Raw genomic sequence first — 24653 nt, 5'->3', positions numbered from 1 at the left:
CGCTTCGAGAAACCACGCTTCGAGTCGTCCACGCTTCGGAAACATTATAATTTGATTGCAACTGGATGATGTTTGGAGGATCCATTGTTTTTTGGGGCATCCGTAAAAAAATAAAATAAAAATAAAATAGCAAGAGCTAAGAGCTCATATGGCACTTGTGACGAGGTCGAAAGAGCCAAGAGCCAAGAGCTCATTTAGTATGAGCTCTAGCCAAATTCTAAGAATCAATAGATTGCTTTAAAAGGAAAATCAGAGGCATAATACTAGTCGGGATTTAAAATAAGAACTCTGAGTCGCGAGTCCTTCTAAATATCAAAATTCATTAAGATCTGATCACCCACTCGTAAGTTAAAAATACCTCTCCCTTTTTCTTCTCCCTTTAGCCCCCCAGATGGTCGAATCGGGGAAAATGACTTTATCAAGTCAATTTGTGCAGCTCTCTGACACGCCTATCAATTTTCGTCGTCCTAGCACATCCAGAATCACCAAACTCCCAAGGAACTGAACCCCACCACCTATGTCTACCAAAGAGAGCGGATCCAGTCCGGTTACGTCAATCACGTATCTACGACATTTATAAGCGTTTTCCAAGATTTACGATTTCTCCCTCCTGCTCCCCCCAATGTCAAAAGATCTGGACGGGATTTGAAGTAAAAGCTCTGAGACATGAGTTCCTTCTAAATATCAACTTTCATTAAGATCCGGTGACCCGTACTTATGCTGAAATTACCTCAATTTTTCGTATTTTTCAAAATCAACAACCCCCAGCTCCCTCAAAGAGAACAGATCCGTATCAATTATGTCAATCTCGTATTTATAACTTGTGCTTATTCTTCCCATGAAGTTTCATCCCGATCTCTCCACTCTAAGGGATTTCCGAGATTTCCGGTTTCCAAGATTTCTGTTTCCCCCCTCCAGCCCTCTATATCCCTGGATCCAATTTGAATTGAAAATGTAGCATCTGAGACATAAGATTCTTCTATGTATCAAGTTTCATTAAGATTCTATCACCCATTCGTAAGATACCTTGATTTTCACGTTTTCGAAGAATTCCGGTTTCCCCCTCCAACTCCCTTCAATGTCACCAGATCTGGTCGAAATTTAAAAATAGAGTTTTAAAACACAAGATCCTTCTAGATATGAAATTTCATTAAGATCTGATCACCCGTTCATAAGTTAAAAATACCTCATTTTTTCTAATTTTTCATAATTACCCCCCTCCCCATGTCCACCAAAGAGCGCGGATCCGGTCCGGTTATGTCAGTCACCAATCTTGGACTTGTACTTATTCTTTCTGCCAAGTTTCATTCTGATCTCTCCGCTTTAAGTGTCTTCCAAGATTCCCCCCCCCCCTAATGACACTGGATCCGGTCGGGATTTAAAATAAGAGATTTGAGTTTCGAGGTCCTTCTAAATATGAAATTTTATTAAAGTACGATCACTCTTTCGTAAGTCAAAAATACCTCATTTTTTCCAATTTTTTAGAATTAACCCTCCCCCAACTCCCCCAAAGAGAGCTGATCCGTTCCGGTTATGTCAATCCCGTGTCTAGGACTTGTGCTTATTTTTCCCACCAAGTTTCATCCTGATCCCTCCACTCTAAGCGTTTTCCAAGATTTTAAGTTCCGCCCCCCAAAAAATTCCCCTTCACCAAATCAGGTCGGGATTTAAAATAAGAGCTCTGAGACACGATATCCTTCTAAACATCAAGTTTCATTAAGATCGGATCACTTCTTCGTAAGTTAAAAATGCCTCATTTTATTTAATTTTTCAGAATTAACCCTTCTCCTCTAAATCCCCCAAAGAGAGCGAGTCCGTTCCGGCTATTCCAATCACGTATATAGGACTTATGATTATTTTTACCACCAAGTTTCATCCCGATCCCTCATCTCTAAGTGTTTTCCGAGATTTTAGCCCCCCCCCTCTCAATCCCCCCTAATGTCATCGGATCCAGTCGGGATTTAAAATAAGAGCTCTGAGACACGATATTCTTCAAAGCTTCAATTTTCATTAAGATCCAATCACTCCTTCGTAAGTTATAAATCCCTCATTTTTTCTAATTTTCAGAATTAAACCCCTTCCCCCAACTCCCCCAAACAGAGCAGATACGGTCTGGTTATGTTAATCACGTATCTAGGACTTCTGCTTATTTTTCCCACCAAGTTTCATCCCGATCCCTCCATTCTAAGCATTTTCCAAGATTTTAGGTTCCCCAAGTACCCCCATTGTCACCAGCAGATCTGTCACCAGTCGGGATTCAAAATAAGAGCTTTGAGATACGATATTCCTCCAAACATCAAACATCAAATTTCATTAAGATCCCATCACCCGTTCGTAAGTTGAAAATACTTCATTTTTTCTATTTTTCTCGACTTAACCGACCCCCACTCTCCCCCAGACGGTCAAACCGCGAAAACGACTATTTCTAATTCAATCTGGTCCGGTCTCTCATATGCCTGCCAAATTTCATCGTCCTAGCTTACCTGGAAGTGAACAGACAGAATGACAGACAGACCTACAGACAGACCGACAATATTCGCGATCAGTACTTGATGTTAAATGTTAAATGTTGGTACTTAATGTTAAATCGGTACTTAATGTTAAACTTAAATGTTACACATAAAATGTTACCAGTCAGAGAAAACTTGTCTGATTTTAGAAAAAGGGGAAAGTACCCCCAATGTCAAGGAATCTTAATTAAGACCCCACCGTCAGATTCTGAGTTTTGGCTCTTATCGGGCGTCAATTTTACTCACTAGAAACGTCTCCAGTAGGCAACCCTAACAGTCGGAAGGCTGTTTTTCAATATTAAGAAATGATGCCTGCAGAGAAGGAGAACCGGTCATGTTTCTTTCTTTTTTTTTTTTTAAGGATTAATTTTTATTGAGTAAGGAAAACTGCAACCAATATAAGTTAGAGGGTAAGACACAACGGAGAAGTATCAAGGCTATGGCCCCGTAAAGATATTAAAATTTGTCGATTTTAATACAATATCCTCTACTTCGTCCGTTTTTCACCGTTTAAATGTGTCTGTACTGCCAGGGGTGGGACTATTGACCCTGCTGGAAAAAAAGAAGAGTATTTTGTTGAAGGTGGTGGTAGATCGAAGAATTTTTTCTTATTTATATAATTTTTAATTGCAGTTTTGAAGTTAATCGATCATCTGTTTATTTATTGGTCATTATAATTTACTGTTATAATGTAATATGTCTTCTTGCAATGTAAGTTGTTAACAGATAAACATAAACAACTAGTGAAATATTCATAGGTTCCATATTCTTATTATAATATGTTCTTTGTATGATATTATTTTTATTCAAAAAAACTAGTTTAAAGTTTAAATTAGTTTAAACAAATTAGTTTTAACTTAAAATTGAGTTCATTATCATTTTTGGAAAGAGCATAAAAAAAGGAATCAAGTAGCATGTTCACCTTGTTCCTAGGTCAGTTATGGAAATCTAATGAAATCTAAGAAATCTAATGGTACGACTTTTATGTTTTGTAAATATCGCTCCTTCAAAGTAGCCCCAACTCTCTGGTGTTACCCATCCTACTCATGAGGAAACTTCTGTGTGAACCAACATTAAGCTGCTAAGACAATTCCTGGCTGGGTCAATGGTCCAAATAAGTCAAATGAGTCAGCCTTGAGGTGTTTTTGACTTAGTCTAGGTACACAAAGGAGCAATATTTGTTCAGGATAAAAAAATTATTTACGTTGTCGAGCATTTTTTTTCGGGTGAAAAATTTAACATTTTATCAGTGATGCATGTTTTTTTTGGTTTTTTTTTCTGGGAGCAAGGGGGCGGACTACAGTCTATGTATAAGAAAAGAATATTCGTAGTTGTATTAAGACTCAGAACTTACCCTTACGTAGTTATGCATCTTATACATGTATACATGTTGTTTAAATGGATGGAGCGTGATTGCACGAAGTACCTCTTTAGTTTTTAGATTCCCAGTAAAGGCATCCCAACCAGCAGAATTATGGTAAAAGATGTTCTGCATCTAGAAGAAATTAAAAAACATATTTGTATGAGATTATGTATTATTTTTCTTTCTCTTCCTTCACCTTTTAATAAATAGGGGATGCTCCAAGGGTAAAACAGCCAAAGCACAGGGTATTTCTTCAATAGTTGGAAAAAGTTCGGAAGAATAGGAAGATAAGTATATGAACCAAGAATAGATTATTGGAAACTACGACAATGACTCTGGTTGCATGAAGTAGGAAAGAGAGGCATTTGAATGGAGAGGAAAATTTACTAAGTGTTTTCCAAAGGAATTGTCCATGAATAGTTTCTCTGTACTGACTGCATGCCCCCATGCAGGGCAAAAAAAAAAGCAGCTCACTCCCCAAATGGAGGGGGGAATATAAGGATGAAGTTAAAGGAAACTGGAACTTCATGGGAAGGAATAAAGAGTGAAGGAGTTTAAGAAGGAGTAAACGTATTGTATTGACCTCAGGTGCAAGGTGCTCCAGTGAGTTGTTAGCAGTAGTAGCAGCAGCTGCATATAAAAATTTTTCACTGCTTAGTGTCTCTATTTTCTTTATGCTCATTTGTGTTTCGGGTTTTGAGACTTACAGGATAGGGCTACAACTTTTAATTTTTACTAATGTCAAAAAGCAACTTTTATTTTTTCGAAAAATATAAATACATTAAATACAAAAAATATATAATGCATACTTCAAATTTCAATTCACAACTCTGTCGCTAGAGAATTCGTGCTCGTCGCTGGAGGGTGTGAAGGATACGGTTTAAAATCTACATAGCCGAAATCTGAAGCAGACAAAGAATACGAAGGTGGAGATAAAACATATGCGACCAAACAGCACAACAATAAAAAAGAAACGGATTTAGGCTACACGAGAAAATCAAGTATATGAATGGTAGAAAATACTAGACTGAAAATACTCCAGAACACCGCTCAAAATAAAATTTATTTTCAGTAAAGCGCAAATAAAACTCTGACTTCCAAATGGTTTAGGAAGGAGACAATAGCCTGACTCTTATATGTGCCATTTCCTGTTTTTTTTTCTAAATTTGATGTGATTTTTCGTTACATTGTCTCTTCGCTTTAGGATTCATCTATTGACCCTTAGCGATATATATTATATTTATGTCTTGTCTGATTGTTTATTTTGATTTCTGTTCGATTAGAATTTCAGAAATCATTCATAGTTATTTCTACTCGTTTTAAGTTTGAAGTATTATATGACATTATTTCTGCTGGTTTTAAGTTCCAATATATTTTATTGGGGGGGGGACTTCTCTAACGGAAAGCTTCTAAAATTAACAAAGAAGATGCTTGATTTTATCAACCTCTTTCATTTACATATCTAAAGCTTACAATTCTGTATATACTTCCCTCTGAGTGGAAAAGGTACAATTTGTGAGATCTGCGTGCTTACCTCATATGCCCAGGTACAACTGGAACCAGAAAACTTTTGAACACATCTACCAATTTCTGTATCTTCATGATGACTATAGAGATTTTGGAGGCAATATTTGACATTTGGCGCAACGGCTGCAAGGGTTGTGTAACTCATGATCATTCCAGGGCCACCCATACAAAAGTTTTCGTCATATTCTAGGTTCAAATGTCCAAGTTCATCCTAAAATGTTAATCTATCACAGTGTTGCCAGATTGTCAACACAGAAAAACGCCCCGGGTTTTCAAAACAAGCCCGAACAAAAATTAATTCACCTTACTTATTTTCTTCTTCTTCTTTAGTAAATCGTAGGGTATAGTTAAACTTTTCCTTAAATCCATTCGCTTTCTTTCCTCCAAAGTTTTGTAAAAGATTGAAATTGAACTTAAAAAAAAAATTAAAAAAAAAATAAAACTAAAAATATTATTCTTTGGAGCAGAAAAAGCCCAAAATTAGCCAAATTAAAAAACAATAAGGCCCAGTTTCCAGCCCCAAGCCCGCAAAAAAAAACCACCCACCCCAGCACAGAGAAATAAGCCACTGGGGCTGGAAACAAGCCAATTTGGCAACACTGATCTATTATTAGATTACTGTCAGAAAAGGATACTTAAAAAAAGTCTTTGAATTTAGTATCCATAATCGAGGAGTTTGACTGGTGGTATTGAAAGAAAAGCATGGAAAGGCTTTGACTTTTTAACCAATTAAATAAGGTTGCGGCTCTTTTATAATTCTGCAGAAGTTATGATTTTGTAATCAAATTTGGTTGCAGTACAAAAATTTCCAAATTTGCTATAAGAAAGTGAGGATGTTTTTCTTAGAGATTTGATGACTAGGGTAAAAGACCAAAGCATATAGCACTTTGGACATCAAGGATATTTGTTTAATGGTGGAAATGATGAGCTGCTACTGGGGATCCTTAAATCAACGTCTCCTAGATATATAGTGACAATAAGCAAGTTTACTGTAAAGGATTTAAAGGCTCAAAAATAGGAGTTTTTATTTAACTGTGTCTGCTTATTTATTATGATTATTTGTATCATATATATGTAAATAAATATATACATATATATATATATATATATATATATATATATATATATATATATATATATATATATATATATATATATATATATATATCATGAAAAGAGAAATCACCAATGCTACAGCACAAACACAAAAAAAAAAAAAAAAAAAAAAAATAAATAAAATAAAGAGACAGAAGGAGAAAAGGAAGACTGTTTTCCTAAATTAGTGATTAATATAGACCAGCACTTGAATGAGGCCTTAACCCTACTCATCCATACAATCACATAGGTCAAACAGCATAGCCACACACAATCAACCATAAAGAATAATCCATGGACAGGCAGTCATGTCGTCAATAAGTATAAGTCGTCATTTACCGAACAATAGAAAAAATAATATAGACAAATAATTCAGAGGCAACACCCAACATAAGGGCTCATCAGGAGAATACACTGGCCTATATAGGGTTTCGCCACTCTAAATTCTCTACCCAGCACAGTGTTGTGGCTACCACCGAATATCCATGGCATCCCCGCGTCAGGTATCACCCCCAAATTACATGCCCATGAAAAAAAAACAGCAAATGTAAAACAACCAAGTAAAACCAAAACAAGCTTATCCTGTTAATACATCCCTCCCTTTAGCAACAATAGGTAAACTAAATATTATAAATTTTACCAAATCACAAATATTAACACATTGCAAAAAACCTGAATGAACTAAACAATTATAGAATTCATCTTTACCATGTGGCTAATTTTTCAAAAAATTACGCTCAATTAGAAATGCAATTCAAAATAAATGGCGCTGTGACAACAATTCTCGAACCTCCCCAAATTAGTTAAAGATTTCTTTAAGTATTTCTAGATAATTCTTTTGATATTTATTTAAAAGTTCGTTATAATGAAAACTAAATTTTTTAAATTGCCAAGTTAATTTATTTGCAGAAAAACCTCTTGATATCAATTTTTGGCTTAAGATTTTACATCTATTTTTAAAATCAATATAATTACTACAAATCCTTGCATAACGAAGTAACTGTGAGAAAAACGCTGAATATGTGATATTTGAGTGTATATTACTTTCAGGGAATGGGAAACTAATCACTTCAAAATCAAAATCATCCGTTTTATTATACATTTTAAAACTTAATTTATTATTATCACAAATATTAATATTTAAATCTAAGAAATGATCTTCATGACCAGCGCTATGACTAGGCTCAAGAATAAGCTCTGATGGATATATATTTTTAGAAATATCAATGAAATCCTTACAATTTAAGACCAAAATATCATCTAAATATCTTTTATTATTTGACAAAGCATGTTTTAAATTAATTGGATTATTCTTATCCATCATATATTTATATTCTAGTTGACTTAAAAACAAGTCAGCTATAAATGGGCTGGCATTCCCCCCCATGGGAATTCCCATAATTTGCTTGTACAAATCACCCCCAAATCTTATATAAGTATTGTATAAAACAAATTCCAATAACTCAAAAATCATATCCAAGCTGTAACATCTCAAGTTAACTGTAGTATTAAAGCAGTTTGTCCATATGGCTTTTTTATTATAACTGTCTATTTTTAAGAACCTTTTACTAGATAAGAGGAAAGATTTCTTTATAACAGTTTTTAAATTATCAAACACTAAATTAAGTGATAAATTAGTATACATTGTCGCAAAATCGAAAGACTCAATTCTTTTAGCTGAAACCATTGTTAAAGAATCTATCACCTGCAGTGAATTATTAACACTCCAATATGGATTGAAATTCGAAAATTTTTTAATACCAGAACAATAGGTTTTAAATTTATTTACAATTTCCTTTAAAATTAAAGAGAGGTCAGTAGCAGCAATGCGGGTTGGACATTTAGCTGCTCCTGCAATAAACCGTGGTTTAGGGGGATTCTTATGAAATTTTATTTTATATAAAATTTCATTTATGAAATTATGAAATTTATATATATATATATATATATATATATATATATATATATATATATATATATATATATATATATATATATATATATGATTGAAACTCCAAGGACACAGGATTATGAGTAAGCTCATCCATAATTGAGGCACTACTTAATTACACGTGGTTTATACATCAAAATATCAAGATTAATATTCACAAATGTTATTATGGGGAGAGTCCGAAGGGCCCAATCCTTCCCCAAAATATAATTTTTGAGTTTTAAGGCACTTCCAATACTAATTATCAACTACAATTTGCCTTTACTTCATCGTGCCCCACAAGGCATTTGCTTTATAATTTGGACTCTCCTCGAGTAAATCTCTGTGTGCTTACTTACTTACTAGTACTCCTAGTACTAGTTTTTTATTAGCTCAAATATAGGTTGAATAAATATTTTACATACATATGATCATTATAATTCCCCCAAAATAAATTTTCTGAATCAATCCAAAATAAACTGATTTATCTCTCAACCTTAAAATAATATATTAGACTTCTAACTCCAGTAATATAATATTAGGGTATAAGGCTATTATGTTGGAGAGGAGCCCAGGGGCGTAGCTATAGTTTTTTTTATTGGGAGGTACGAGGGCTTGCTATTGAGGTAGTTACTATTCAAGCGATAGGGAAGAAAAGGAACAATTTAACAAACACGCTTCTTGGTGAATTTAAAACCATTACGCAATATATTATAACCAATAAACTCACATGAAACAATCATAAATATAAGTGCTGGCGCTCGGCCTTTGCTGAAATTATCAGCAATGAGCTACTGCAGACGATAGTAGTATAACGTAAAAAGCTTCTGGGTGGGCGAAGTTGGATGTAGTACACACTCGGCTTTTTTCAGCCAGATTCACCACTAATGCTGTAGTATATATCCCCCTCCACTTCCCCCTGCCCCCACGCCCAGCATAGAATGTTCAATCTCATAACTCAACGAAGCTTTATTCTAATAGGCTTGGGTATTGGACTATTCGTTTGCTCGTTATTTTGGGTGGATTTTGACTCTGTAAAAGTTAATTTGTTATTTTAAACTTTTAATATACGTGATTTATTGAAATACTACGTATTATTTTTTCATTCAGTTGATTTGTGTATCGGTTCACAGATTTATTATAATAAATAGCATTGATGTCAGCGGGCCACATAAAGCCGAAACTAAAATCATAGGCAGCGCAATAGTGCTGTATAAGTAGCGCAATATAGGCAGCGCAATAGTGCTGTATAAGTAGCGCAATATAGGCAGCGCAATAGTGATGTATAAGTAAAGATACAAGATAAGTTAAAGTATTACCACAGATTGTGAAACATTATATTGTGACATATTACCCAATATTTAAATAGCGACCGTATTTTGTATTTAAATAGCGACTTCGAAAAACATCATTGCGGCAAAACATCAACGCATCATTGCGGCAGAAACCTTAAATTAGTTAAATAGTGCCAGAAATGTCAACTGGAAGGGAAAATTGGCTCCTAGAGTTCGAAAATTATCTTCACCTTTGTATCTTTGTTTTAAAAAATAAAACAAATTCTATATAAATTATACAAATTTTTCTCGTGTAAATCAGAGTATGGGGGTATACATTTCGGCAGGGGGGTTACACTGAATATCGTTTATATGTCTATAATTCCCTTCACAAGCACAGCTCAGTCTTCTTGTGCTGGATCTTAAAACTGATAAGAGTGGAAAAAGAGAATGGTTGGGTACCGCTTATTCGTGCACACAAATTTTTAATCGTCAGAGAAATCTACATTTTCTTCTTAATTCACTTTATTCTATTTTCAGTTTACATTTCGTACAGCTTCATGATGCAGAGATAAATCTCCCACACGTATCACTGGCGTTTTGCGATATGATACTATTTCCAATCGTAATTCTTAGCGCATTTATGTTTTTTTGGATTTTTCTAAAAGAAATATTTAAAAAAGCGAAAATAGCTAGATGTCAGCATAGTATCCGGATTGCAGCTGTAGCTAGCAGCCTGATAATCATTCATAGAGGCAGTTCAACATTTTTAGGTTAGTACGTGAGGCCAAAATGTAATGAATCGGACGTTATCGGCGCTAGTTGGGCATTTTAATTAGATATAAGAGAATTTGGAGCTATATTGGATTTTCAATAAATACTGGAAATAAAATTAAAAAAAAAATAATTGCTGGGGTGGCTCCCCTGCTATCAAGCTCCATGACAAAATTACAACCGATTTGAACTATATATTTATAGTACGAATATCATTCTAAAAAGCACTAAGTCTTATTTTCCGTTTCAAAGATTTATTTTCCCTTCAGTAAATTAAATTCACTATACACCTAGCTTCTTATTACTCAATTTCTTTTTGCCATTTCTGTCCTACTTGCAGATTTTGAGGATTTATTCATTTCCGTTTTTAAACATTTTAGAAGAAGATAAACTAATCTTGAACTAATAGATCTTAGGAATTAAAAGCACCTTAAATATCAGGGAAAAAATTGACCTAAGCAAATGAGGCGAAACAGGAAGCATAGAACATTTTTCAATTTTGTCATTAACCAGGCTCACCTTTTTGGTTGATGATATGGTTTCAAAGACTGTATATTAGAAAAAAATATTAATGTGGAATATATTATGAAGCGTAATGGATCCATGCTTTTTTCGTTTTACTAATGTGAAAAACGAGCATCGATTAATTAAAAAAAAATATCGGTTCAAAGTAAAGAGCAAATTTTACACTTAAAACGAGCAACAGTTTTTATGTGTCCAGACAACCCTTTAGCTACCCTTATTCGGTTGTATTAAAATTTTGAGATAGCCACTTCCCCAGAACGGTCAGACGATAAAAGATCCTCAATTCTACATTCTTTGCGGCAAGGGGGCTAAATTACACAGATATCCCATAAAAACCAGAAGATGTGACTACTCCACCCCTCCCATTCAATGGCATTTTTTTAGAAGAAAGGTAAGCCTGCTGTACTTTGTTTTAACCGGGGGTATTCAAGGATTTTCTGTGTGTGAAGCTTGACTGCAAACTACTACTACTAGTATTACTAACATTTCACAGCAGCCTCAAACCAAATTTTGCCACAAAAGCTACGCAAGCTTTTCCTCCGCCCCAAACTGTTCAAAGCTTCACCTTTTACCCCCTCCCTTTCAGTTCCAATTTCCTCTAAATCTTTTCTTACAGTAAGATCTCTTCATGTTCCACTCAGGAATGATCTCCTTTTTCTTTGGCCGATCTATGGCAGTCTGTCATCTTCCATCCGTAAATGGTGGCCTAGCCATCTTAACCTTTCTTTGATAGCAGCCCTAGAAAGTGGAATCCGACCACATTTGTTTTAGACGACGGTCATTCTACATTCAGCCTAAGAGACCAAAGCGTCTGTGAAAAACAAAGCACACAAACAATAACACACGGGAGGCATGATATTCTTTACTTAAGCTACATCGAACATTGCCTGTGATATCCTTCTTTAAAGCCCCACAGCTACCATTATTTTTCATTAGGGTAATTGACGACGAATGTCTAACAGAGATAAGCTGGGTGTAAAAGGTTGGAGCTGTTAAAAACTTGGTGTAAAAAGTGGGTACAAATTCCCGAGAGAAAAATCCTGATTGCGTGGCCTCATTCTGGCATAAGGTTGAGCCTTGACAAGTTTGCCTAACCAGGAACGTGATTGCAAACAGTGCTGAAGGGTGCCCATGAGAGTTGGCACCACTCCAGGAAATTATAGTCTAGTAAACGACAGAGTATTTTTAATGTATTATGATTTATGGTTTTTTGTTTTATTGATCTTTTTTTGGTAGTGGGGGGGGGGATGAAAATTTTCTTCCTGCCTATGTTACTTACTATGGACCTGCCTCCCAATAACAGCATGATAATTGTTAGCATGAATATGTTATGAGTCAGAGGTAATATGCTTCAGATTACTTCTATCGGATTTCGACTCTTGTTGCTAGTAGATAATCACCAAGTGTGAAAAACCACGTTGTGACCAAGATATGTTCTTGATTGCCAAGATGGGTTTTGTATTGATTCAGGGGTTAGGTAGGATTGTGTGTTGTCCACATTTATCTAGATGATTTAATGGACTTTGTCCTAAGGAGTAGAGTAAAAGTTATAAAAGAGCATGAATCAGTGAAGGTGAAGAGAGGATGTTGGATAATCAGAAGATTGATCAAGCGGACAGCTTCACATACCTATGTGAAGATAATGGAAGTAGAAGCAAAGTTGTTAGAAGTGGAGTAGCCAAGGCCCAAGGTATTTTTCTACAATTGAAGAAAGCTTAAAAGAATAGAACGATAAGTTAATGAACCATGATTAGAATATTGGAAGCTACAGTTATGACGGTAGTCAAGTATGGTTTTGAAGCGTTGGTGTTTTGAAAGACGAAGGAGGATTTCATAGATATTTTCCAGATAAATTGTCTGCGAACTGTTTTTGTTTCCCGCCCGACTAATCGTATTTCAAACTGTAAGCTGTACGAAAAATTTGGTTCAATCCTTCCTTATAGGGCTATAATGAGAGAAAGGTTGGGATGACTAGGACATGTTCTACGGATGACGGATTAACAAAGAGTGTCATTGTCAGGCAACCATCTAGGTCGTCCCCAATGGGGTAGGAGTATTTCTTAAGGAAAGATTTAAGACAATTGGAAACCTCTTAGGAAGGTGCAAGGAGGGAGGCTTTGAACAGATTGGGACGGAGGAGGAGTGAGCGTAGCTGGGTTGCCCTCAGACGGTAGGGTTCTGTTGTAAGTTGTTAGTAGTAGTAGCATTTTGTGAATTCTCTGTGCAACCTTGTGACTTTAACTACTTATTGATAAAAGCTATCCTTAAGCGCGGAATATATTTTGTTTCGACAGCTGGTTCGATTTCCATGTCCAAAATTGCAGCATTATCGGTTGGCTTAAGGAAACCCATCTAAATTGGATTTTATTGACCGATAACCAAACTTACCTAATTTTTCATAGGTACTCTCCCAAAGAACATTCTAAAACAGTACCCAGAAAAAAAGAAATTCAGAAGTTCAGCAATTTTAAATAACTTACTTCCCATGAGAAAATCCATTTCGAGTGCTCCATCTTCAATACAATAGACTTAAATTTCTTATAAACAAAGAATTTGACTCACCTTATTACCCATTCCAGCTTGTCCAATAAAAAACTTTATTGAGCTATTCAAACTTCTTAATAATTTTTCCAACTTATCTGTCCTGACGTAGACATCATCATCAGCTCGCATAAACCATTCAAATTTTTCCCCATAGTTTTCATACATATACTTAAGGGTGAGAAAAGACTTTTTCTGCGGTGGATAGGAATCATCAACCGTAGGTAGTGCAACAATTGGCAGATGTGATAAAAGATCAGTATTTTCAGGTGTAAAGAATAGCAATCTTCCAGGTATTTCTTTTCCCCATGTTTCATAAACAGCTTTAGCACGAGTTTCTAAGAAATTATCAGCACTCATTACACCAATTAGAACTAACTCCCTTTTTCCATCAGATATGTCAAACACAGTGTTAGAAATTATCCTTTTGGGTGAACATTTATCAATATTGTTTCCACTTACTACGATTTTGGCTGAAGAGAAGAAGACACATCGTAAGGTGAAAGTGATAAGTAGCCCAAAAACCAAACCAATCAATAATTTTGATATTGGACTTGATCTATGGAAATACATCTCAGGTAGTGTAGCGTATTTTCTGCTTTAATGTAGCCACTCGGATTTTGTATGCAATGTCTAAAAGAAAGAAGTAGGGGAAATTTTGTTACTATTTAAACATATGCGGTTTTTTAAGTATCAAATTCCTAATTATGTTCAACCAAATTTTTGCCCTAGCATGAGAGGCAAGATTTGCCTTTACAGAAAATGGCTTAAAAAAGACTCTCTTTGAAACGAATTAGTACGTGTTGTGAATATGTTTTATGAATACCTTTACCTTTACCTCATTTTACTCCTACTCCCTTAGCTAATCTAATTCTATGTTAGTTATCAGAGTCAAAGCACCAACGTTGACTCTGTATATGCCAAATTTGCTCACATGTTTTCCCCCCAAACCAATTTGTAGAGTAGAGGTGGTTATTGAAACTTGAAACTTAAGAGAGGCCCAGAAATTGAGTTTTTATGTGTCCTTTTTAAGAACTTAATGTGATTGGAGGGAAACCATCCACCCAGACCCTTTTTATCTCCAGTCATTCCGGGAGCTTCTCATGGCATTGGGTTAAAAGTTTCAAAATAGTCCTTTTACTAGAAATGGTCAAAATGTCCCATAAAAAATACCTAAATGGCTGACCTAAATCACATAGCCATGAGCTCTAAATTATACAAAATGCCCATATGTTTTTAGTTGAAAAAAGGTGGCTTTGTTTGATCTTTAAAAAAGGCTGCAATGACGGATATCTGTCTTACCAGGGTCAAAATTTGACCCAAAACTCTGCGTCTCTAATGACTATGACGCCTAAATTTCGAAGCCCTTGAATCAGAGGGATCTAAATCTAAAAAAATATATTAGTTTTGACAAAATTCCACAAAAATGTGGCCAAAAGGGAGCAATCTTTTTCAGACACGCTTGTAACTCGTACGCGCAAGTCCTTAGGCCAATGCGTCCCTAATACGCAAGAAACAGCTCAAAAATGGGACCTATATATGTATATTTTCTTGAAAACGGCACAATACGAACAATTACCAAACAATTTTTCAACCTTTTACTTATTACTGGTTTAGTACCATCGTCATTCTATATTGGTACAGTTACGCCTATTCCTAAGAGCGGGAAGAAAGACTTGTCATCTTGTAGTTCCTGGAGGCCAATTACTAGGGGTTCTATGATTGGGAAAGTTTATGAGTTGTGTTTGAAGGATCTTCTAGAAATTCTTGACGTTGGTTCTAATCAAGTTGGTTTCAAGAGAGGGTTGGGATGTGACCACGCCCATGCATCTTTCAGCAAAGTTATTGAAGAAGCAAGAATCTCTGGTCAACCGCTATACGCCCTCTTGGTTGATATTAAATGGGCCTTTGATAACAATTTAATAACATTTCTCATGCATCTGCGCTGCTCGCTTTAATCCATGCTGGATTGCTCCTAGCTGTCATTCGAGTCAATCGCTTTTGGTATTCTGGATTAAAGATCCGTGTTTGTCCGAGTTCGTCGTCATCTCAGTCCAAATTAATTCAAGTGGGTAGAGGAATTAGACAAGGAGGAATTATTTCTCCTCATATATTAAACTCATGTTTAGCTACTGCCCTTAATTCTCTTTCCTGCTCTTTTGTTTCATTATCTCGAAATCTGTCTTACATTGCATATGCTGATGACATTATCCTTCTAAACCGGTCCAAGTCTAGTCTTCTTTCTAATTTTAATATTTTAACTAATTGTTTAAAAGGTTTGGGCCTTTCTATCAGTTTTGAAAAATGTTAATTTTTTGTTGTAAATTGTTTAGAGGATAATGTCAGGGCGACTCTCGATTGCGGCAATGGTGTTATTTTCCAGTTGTCGCCAATAGTCACTTATTTGGGATTACCTTATGCTGCTTCGAAAAGAGATTTTAAACTAGTCCTGGTTCAGCATGTTCAGAATAAAATACGCAAGGCATTTGGTCTTTTGATTCGTTTTCGGGGTCTTTACCGTCAGGACGTCCTTGGTTATATGTATAGCGCTGTTGCTCTGCCTCACGTATTGTTCCCGTCCTTCCTCTTCCGTAATTTCAGACATACGTTTCTTTCGCCCATTAAAGTTTCTTATTTTAAATTTTGAAAATTTTTACTTGGTTTCCCCCTTTCTTTTAGTAACTCTAAGATTGTTTTAAAGCTTAAAGTGAAGGATCCTGTAGTCTGTATAAAGAAAAAATACAAAACATTTGAAGACAAGGCGAAAATTATCCTTTTAGGCCACAATTCATTTTCATTTTTTAGTAACAGTTATGGCTCTTGATGATTTATAGGTTAAATTATTTAGCAAGTGTTTTTGTATCTTTTTTCTCTTTTTAAAAGTTTGATCAATATTTGATATTTTTTGATTGTAAGCGTTATCATTTGTCTTTTCTTTATATTATATTGTAGCCTACTCTTCATTTTTTGAGGAAATAAAGAAAATAAATAAATCAATAAGAAATTACGCTAAACGAACAATTACTACTACTACTACTACTAATAACTCACTGCAGCACCAAGCCGCCTGAGGCCAACACAGCTACGCACGCTCCTCCTCCAACCTAATCTATTTAAAGCCTCCCTCTTTACACCCTCCCAGGAAGTTCCCATTTCCTTTAAATCCTTATTTATGACATCCTCCCAACCCAGACAAGGACGACCTGCTTTCCGTGTAGCCCCAGGCGGTTGGCCAAAAAGGACAATCTTCGGTAATCTGTCATCCTTCATCCGTAGAACGTGGCCTAGCCATCTCAACCTTTCTTTCATTATAGCCCCAGAAAGCGGGATTGAACCACACTTTTCGTACAACCTACTGTTTGAAATACGGTCAGTCAGCCGGGTACCCAGAACAATCCGTAGGCAATTTCTCTGGAAAACATCTAGTAAATTTTCATCTGCTTTTCGGAGTGTCCATGCTTCAGAGCCATATTTGACCACTGTCATCACTGTAGCTTCCAATATTCTAATCTTGGTTTGTAGGCTTATCTTTCTATTCTTCCAAACTTTTTTTAACTGTGAAAAAACACCCTGAGCTTTAGCTATTCTACTTTTAACATCTTCACTGCTCCCACCATCTTTACTAATAATACTACCAAGGTAACTGAAGCTCCCAACCTGATCAATCTTTTCGTTACCTAAGGTCACCTGTTCATCTTCACTTATTCCTAACCTTAGTGACTTAGTCTTCTTAACATTAATTTTCAAGCCTATTTTAGCACCCTGAACTCGTAAAACCTCTAAAAATTCATTCATTTTGCTCACACTTTCATCTAATATGCTTAAATCATCAGCATAATCTAAGTCCAGGAGCGTTCTTCCTCCCCATTTGATTCCATGGTCTCCAATTGCCTTTCCTGTGCTCCTTAAGACGAAGTCCATCAAAATGATCCATATAAAGGGGGATAGAACACAACCCTGCTTAACTCCTGATTTAATACAAAACCAGTTGCTAACCTCATTTCCTACCTTAACCGCAGCAGTATTATTCTCGTACATAGCGCAAATCACTTTAATGTATTTTTCTGGTATACCATATAACGATAAGACCTTTGTTAACGCTGTTCTATCAACAGAATCGAAAGCTTGCTCATAATCGATAAAACTAAGGACCAAAGGTGTTTGACAACGAAGGGACTTCTCAATTATTAACCTAAGAGTGAAAACATGGTCGACACATCCTCTACCTTTTCTAAAACCGCATTGTTCTTCCCTTAAAACTTTGTCTACAGCATGTCTCAGTCTAAAAAGTATCATATTACTCAGTAATTTGCTACCTACAGAGACCAGACTAATGCCTCGATAATTCCGACATTCACTCTTGTCACCTTTCTTATACAGTGGTTTAATTAAGGTTTTCCTAAAATCATTGGGTACTTCCCCTTTTTCAAAAATCATGTTCATAATCTTCAGTAGCTTATTCCTAACCTCAGAGCCACCATATTTAAGGAACTCATTAATCATACTATCAGCACCTGGGGCCTTATTATTTTTTAATCCTTCTAGTACTGTCGCTAATGCTTCCCGGAACTTAATTTGTTTGTTAGGAAAGTGAGAAAATTGACACGATACACGAATAACACGTAGTTTTGCGTCGACCTAAAATGTGCAACTTTGAATATGCTTCTCAGCTTATTTTTCTCTACAAAATGGTGTAAAATCGTTTCTCTTTCCATTTGTTTGGGCTAAACTCTAGTTCACCTCTGCTCTCACTTGAAGATAGAAAAAAGTTTTTTGGTTTCTTTATCGATATGGAAATTATAAATTCGAGCGGCAAATTTAGAATGGAAGGTGGATTCTTGTTGATAAAACAAAACACACCCAAGAAGTGAAGCTAGGTTAACACTAATGAAATACAACCTTCATATAACCTTTAGCTTATATAATAATGCAATTTGAGCTATATATTTTCAAGCTGGGACAGGGGTGTGCGTGTGATAAAGTGTTTGGATAGCGGCCCTAACATGACCTAACCTAACCTGCCCCCCCCCTAATGCACAAATATATAGCCCAAATTATACAAGTCTAATTCATTCTATCACCCGTCACTTGGCATTGTTGCTACGAACCCAGTTCTCTGAGATCTAACCTAAGCATAATTCTTGAGTTTGATTCAATTAATTAACGAGTATCGGAAGGTGAATAGGTGGCGTTTCCAATAACAATTAAATAAACAAAAAATAGTTTTTTTAACTGAAAGTAAGGAGTGACATTAAAACTTAAAACGAACAGAAATTACTCCGTATATGAAATGGGTTGTCCTTCCGCAATCCCTTGCTCTTTACGCTAAAGTTTTTAATTGTTTTAAAAAATGGGACTGTGGCAAAGAATCAAACTTTAGCGTAAAGAGCGAGGCATTGCGGAGGGGACAACCCATTCCATATACGGAGTAATTTCTTTTCGTTTTAAGTTTTAATGTCGCTCCTTACTTTCAGTAAAAAAACTTGTTTTTGTTTATTTAATTTCTGAATGTTTTTGAATTAATGCATTTTTGATTTTGGCTCTCAGCACATAAATTATTAAAATGAAATTTGCTTATTAATTCTTTTTTTGGCTAAATAGCTTTCTCTTAGTTTTGATCAGACGATTTTGAGAAATAAGAGGTGGGGAAGGAGGCCTAGTTGCCCTCCAATTTTTTGGCTACTTAAAAAGGCAACTAGAACTTTTAATTTTTAACGATCGTTTTTATTAGTAAAAAATATGCTTAAATTAAGAATTAACTTACCTAACAAACTTTTATAATCTTACATTTTTATTATGTATATGAGGGGGTATGTCTCCTCTTTAATACCTCGCTCTTTATACTAAATCTTAAGTTTTGTCCCAATTCTTTAATAATGACCCCTGAATCAGACAGGCCGTAGAATAAATAGTTGAAATTACTAAATATACTTTAGCATAAAGAGCAAGGTATTTATCTCCTCCTAAATACCTCGCTCTTTATGCTAAAGTATTTTTAAAACCCCTCATATGCGTAATAATCTCTGTTTGCTTTAAGTTTTAATGCTACTTCTTACTTTCAGTTGAAAAAACTTTCTCATGTTTATTTTTTCATTGTTTATTTTATAATAATGCTTGAAAATCCCGCACCCTTTTCATAGAATTTCTCTTCTCCCATGACATATTCCTCCAAGAAAAGATCCTCCCACATAGGCTCCTCCCCTCAATCCCACCCCCAAACCAAAAAAAAAATCCCCCTGAAAATGTCTGTACCCTTCCCAATAACCATTACTGTATGTAAACACTGGACAAAGTTTGTAACTTGCAGCCCCCCTCTCAGGGACTGTGGGGGAGTGAGTCATCTCAAAGACATAGTTATTATGGTTTTCGACTATGTGGAACAAAATGGCTATCTCAAAATTTTGGTCTGTTGACTTTGGGGAAAAAATGAGCGTAGGAGGGGGCCTAGGTGCCCTCCAATTTTTGGTCACTTAAAAAGGGCACTAGAACTTTTCATTTCCGTTAGAAAGAGCACTCTTGCGGCATTCTAGGACCACTTCGTCCATACGATGACCCCTGGGGAAAAAAAAAACAAATAAATACGCACCCGTAATCTGTCTTCTAGCAAAAAATACGAAATTCCACATTTTTGTATATAGGAGCTTGAAATTTTTGCTACAGGATTCTCTGATACGCTGAATGCGATGGTGTGATGAAATGCACATAAAAGGCACAAGTCAAAAGCTAAGGAGCAAAAAGTTGGCATAATATTGACTTTGTAGCGTTATTTCAAACGTGGCTCTAAATTTCTCCAAGTCAGCAAAACACCCCTCTTCCACTTTTACCAAAATTAGCTTCATGTCGCTCTCCAACCTATTTTTTTCCAATTGTCGACCCAATGAATACGTTTCGGAGAATTGATATCTAAAAATTTTTTGTTAACAGTTAATATATTTTAACAATTAACAAATAATAGAATAATGCCCTTAACTAGTGTAGTGGAAGTAACCTTGGCTCATCAATTAGACGTACTTAGATTCAATCTCGCGCCGATCAAGGGAATAACTTAATCATTAATTTATATTATAATTTTTCTTATTAATGTTCATAATACTATTACAATTAAAATCTAAAAGGTGACCTTTACCCTTTATTTAGTTTTTTCCTTAAATCACTATGATTTTGATAAAGGCTCACTGTGAAGCTCACTGTAAATTGTTGACAAACATTGTTGTTTCAAAATTGTAATGCGAAATCGGAAATAGATGAGACAGCCAGTGGTGTAAATACATGAGAATTTTCTGATGGGGGAGGTGACAAAAGGTATCATCAAAATCCAGAAGGAGGGCAAATTTGTCTGATTTCAATTTTTCATAAAGACATTTTTTTAAATGTAATGTAAGATGCAAAAAATCTAGAGGGGGGGGGGGCAGCATGTTCACCCCATAATTGATGCAACTGCAGACAACAGCTACCAATAAATAGTGATTTAATCCAATTACAATAGAGATAAGGTTTATATAACATTAAACCGACTAAAAACAGGAACACAGATCCAAAATGGTAATTTAACAAATAATTCAGTTCTAAATATATAGTCAGATATTTAAACGGCCAAAAAACAGTAACTTACTAAAGATAATGGATTAAGTATTACCTTCTGCCAATATATGAACACTAGAATGCATCCTTTTTTATTGATTTAGTAATATTAAGGCCTCAGTTTTCACATGCATAAGGTACAGGCTGCCAACCAGCGCTTATAACGGAGAAATGCCGTCATTTGAAATATTTATATAGCAATTTTCTTTTGTCGACTGATGGGCCTGATGGCTGATGGAATTCGGGTATTTTGCGCATCTGTGTTCTTTGAGGCCAATGTAATTTAAATTAGTTAGGATTCTTAATTTCTTACTGTCAAGAACACTATTCCATGTCTACTGAGAAACGGGTAGCTCTGCTCATTAGTTATTTAATTTTTTTGGTCTTTCATAATATAGACATTTGAACAAGAAACGATTTTAGCCTAGCAGTAAAAGACTAGTTTCTTCAAATACCAGAAAACACTGTGAGTCGGGTTATTTGAATTGGTTTTATAGGTATATGATGCATAGACTGCGAATCGTCATTCGTTTCTGTCTCAATCACCATACAAAGCCGTATTCAGGGGGGGGGGGCAGTACGGGGCTTGATCCCCCCTGCCCCAAAATGTTTTTTCGACTCGTAGAAACACAATAAAAACAAAATTAAAAAAATACCTTTGGTAAGTTTTTAAAGTTTTTGTGACTGAAACAAAATCCTGGATTCGTGCTTGGTGTCATATTGAATTAAAAAAAAAAGAAAGTTTTTTTAACTGCAAGTAAAGATTGACATTAAAACTTTAAACCAACAGAAATTATTCCTTATATCAAAGGGGTTGTCCCCTCCTCAACAACCCGCTCTTTACACTAAAGTTTGACTCTTTGTCACAACTCTACTTTGTAAGGCAATAAAAATAAACTTTAGCGGAAAGACCGAGGCGTTTCAGATGGGACAACCCCTTTCATATACGAAATATTTTCTGTTCGTTTTAAGTTCTAATGTCACTCCTCACTTGAATTAAAAAAAAAAAACCTGTTTTTTTTTCAATTTAATTTCTGAACGTTTTTGAATTAATACACGTTTTAATTTTGGCTCACCACACATGAATAATTAAGAAGAAATTTGCACATTATTTTATTTTTGTCTAAATGGCTTTCTCATAGTTTTGATCGGAAAATTTTGAAGAAAAGGTGTGGGGGAGGAAGCCTAGTAAAGACCACTAAAATACTGACATGTCAGATACAAAAATTTCGAACTTGGTGAGTAAACACTGCAGTTTTAACGACTCCCGCCGAGATTTTACACACGATGCTACAATTTTCCGTTTGGTTAAATAAACAACATTGATGATTATGTGTGCCGAAATCTGAATTTTGGTTGGTAAATGCAGCGGTTTTACCGACTCGAGCAGTGATTTAGCGTATCGTATTCGAAACCACCATTATTCTAATTTTTGACCAAAAAAACAGTCCGTAAAAATGACCAGCCAGTCAGTAAAATCTCTTGCTCACCCCCAAAATTTAGACTAGTAACGACCCTGACTACTACTACTACTGTTAACAGCTCCCTGCAGTACCAGGCCGCCTGAAGCCAACACAGCCATGCATGCTTCTCCTCCGTCAAGGGTGTTGTTTCTCTAGGGCAAGGGGACAGTTACCCCGAATAATATGGTGAAAAAACTGTAACTCATTGAGTAAATTAAAAACTGTTGCTCGTTTAAAGCTTCAAATTTGCTCTTTACTTCGAGTAGGTATTTTTTTTTTAATTTTTTTCTACTCTTATAATATTAAAGAAAAAAATAGGGGTCTGGTTTAACTGCGAGATTCATTATCTCTTGATGGGAATGGGAGTTGGAGGAAGTGTAAGGAGCGTGGAATTCAGTATCCATTATAAGTTATCTTCCAGAATTTTTTTTTTACATCTTAAAACAGCTTTCAGGCTAGTATTTTTCACAGAAGTTCCAAAACCTCTTACCTCTGAAGGATTTTCCAGGCCCCTTGAATCCACAAAAAGGGACATCTTCTTGACCCCCAATAAAAATGCTGAAACTGTGCCCCTATCTACATCACTATTTATTGAAAACCTCGCCCTTTACACCCAATGTATCTCTTAATAGAAATAATATTTCTAACGGATAAAATAAGGCAGAGGGATTTGCTGTTAATTTTAAGAAAGAACATACAACTAACAATTTCCAAAAACCAAGTGTTTGTAAATTGCACGACAAAGGTAAATATAAAGACAACCTAATTTTTTCATTCACCCTTTCAGATCTGGACGACATCCTTAGTGAAGTAAATATGCTCGCAGGTTAAGGAGAAGATTAAATCTGTTTCAAGTGGGTGGCAGAGAGTGGTAATATTTTTCATCCGATTCTTCTTCAAGTTTATAATGCACCCTGGGAAAGAAACACTTTCCCAGGGGCATGGAAAAGAGATATAGTTTTGGCAGTTACTAAACCTCATCAACCTCTAGATAAAATTGAATACAATAGGCCCATTTTCTATTGTCAATTTTGGGTAAAATTTTAGAGAAAATGGTATAAAGAAGGTTGGAATGGTTCTGGGAAGTTAGCAAATTGCTGCCAGGTGCAGAAAGGCCAAAAGGGAAGGTTAATTGCTATCTTACTTAATTGCTATCTTAGTAGATTTTAAGGCTGTTTTTGATCATATAATTAGATACATCTCTGCGTGGGAAGGTAGTATATTTCTTATTTGAGTCCCTTCCCGATCGCAGCTACAAAGTTAGAGTAGACAATGACTGCTCTGAAGTTACACAACTTGATACTGTTCTACCAGAAGGCTCTGTACTTAGCCCTTTGCTCATCATAATGCACCAAGGAAAACTTCTCGTTAGTAGTGACACTGCTGGAAGAGCTGAATTTTTAGATGATCTGATAATATGGGACACCGGTAAGGATGGCGAGCAATTGGCAGAAAAAAATTGGCCAGCTAAATCAACAAAATGATCACAAAGCTACTGGCATTCTCAAAAGCATATTCTCTGCCAAATCCTTCCAAGAAAACCAAAGTCATAATTAATCCAAGTTATTTGGGTAGACGGCAAGAAGACCATGTATGATACCTCTCCAAAGCTTTTGGAAATTATATTTGACGCTGCAATGACCTGGAAGAATCAAATAAAGTCGGCAAAACATTCCTTTGCAAAGAGACTTTTGATCATGAAACGACTAGCAGACACAAAATGGGCCAGTTTGGTAATTGGGATCCTGGAATTCTACAAAAGGTATATACGTTCCAGGATAGAATATTCTGCAGAAGTGTTTGGGAGTTACTGCAAGACAAGTCTGGAAAAGCTGGAAACCATTCACGAATTGGCCTTGTTGGCCTTGGGTCTCCCAAATCATGCGTCAAGTTATAAACTAAGAGTTCTCTCTAGAATGTCTACAATATAAGACCGGAGAAATACCGTAATTGTTCCAAGGAGGGGTTTTTCATGAGGGAGGAGAATTTCAATGAGAGGGGCGCTAGATTTCCCAGCATTATTTCAAAAAACAATCAGACATTAAATAAAAAAAAGAACAGGTTATTTTT

At 35.6% G+C, this 24653-nt stretch overlaps 1 protein-coding gene across 1 annotated transcript in view; it reads right to left on the bottom strand.

Moving 5' to 3' along the window:
* LOC136027268 (chondroitin sulfate synthase 1-like) overlaps positions 1-21349 on the bottom strand; it is a 42936-nt gene extending 21587 nt beyond the window's left edge. The window contains exons 1-4 of the mRNA XM_065704347.1: positions 21176-21349; positions 13561-14172; positions 5408-5611; positions 3865-4005 (exon numbers count right to left, since the gene is read on the bottom strand). Coding sequence (XP_065560419.1) covers positions 3865-4005; positions 5408-5611; positions 13561-14112 — 897 coding nt within the window. The 5' untranslated portion in view covers positions 14113-14172; positions 21176-21349. The remainder of the gene's footprint in view (positions 1-3864; positions 4006-5407; positions 5612-13560; positions 14173-21175) is intronic.
* Positions 21350-24653: the final 3304 nt, after the last annotated feature.

Source organism: Artemia franciscana, chromosome 1 (assembly GCF_032884065.1).
Source record: "Artemia franciscana chromosome 1, ASM3288406v1, whole genome shotgun sequence".
NCBI classification, from domain to species: domain Eukaryota; kingdom Metazoa; phylum Arthropoda; class Branchiopoda; order Anostraca; family Artemiidae; genus Artemia; species Artemia franciscana.
This window is presented reverse-complemented; position numbering and strand designations above follow the sequence as displayed.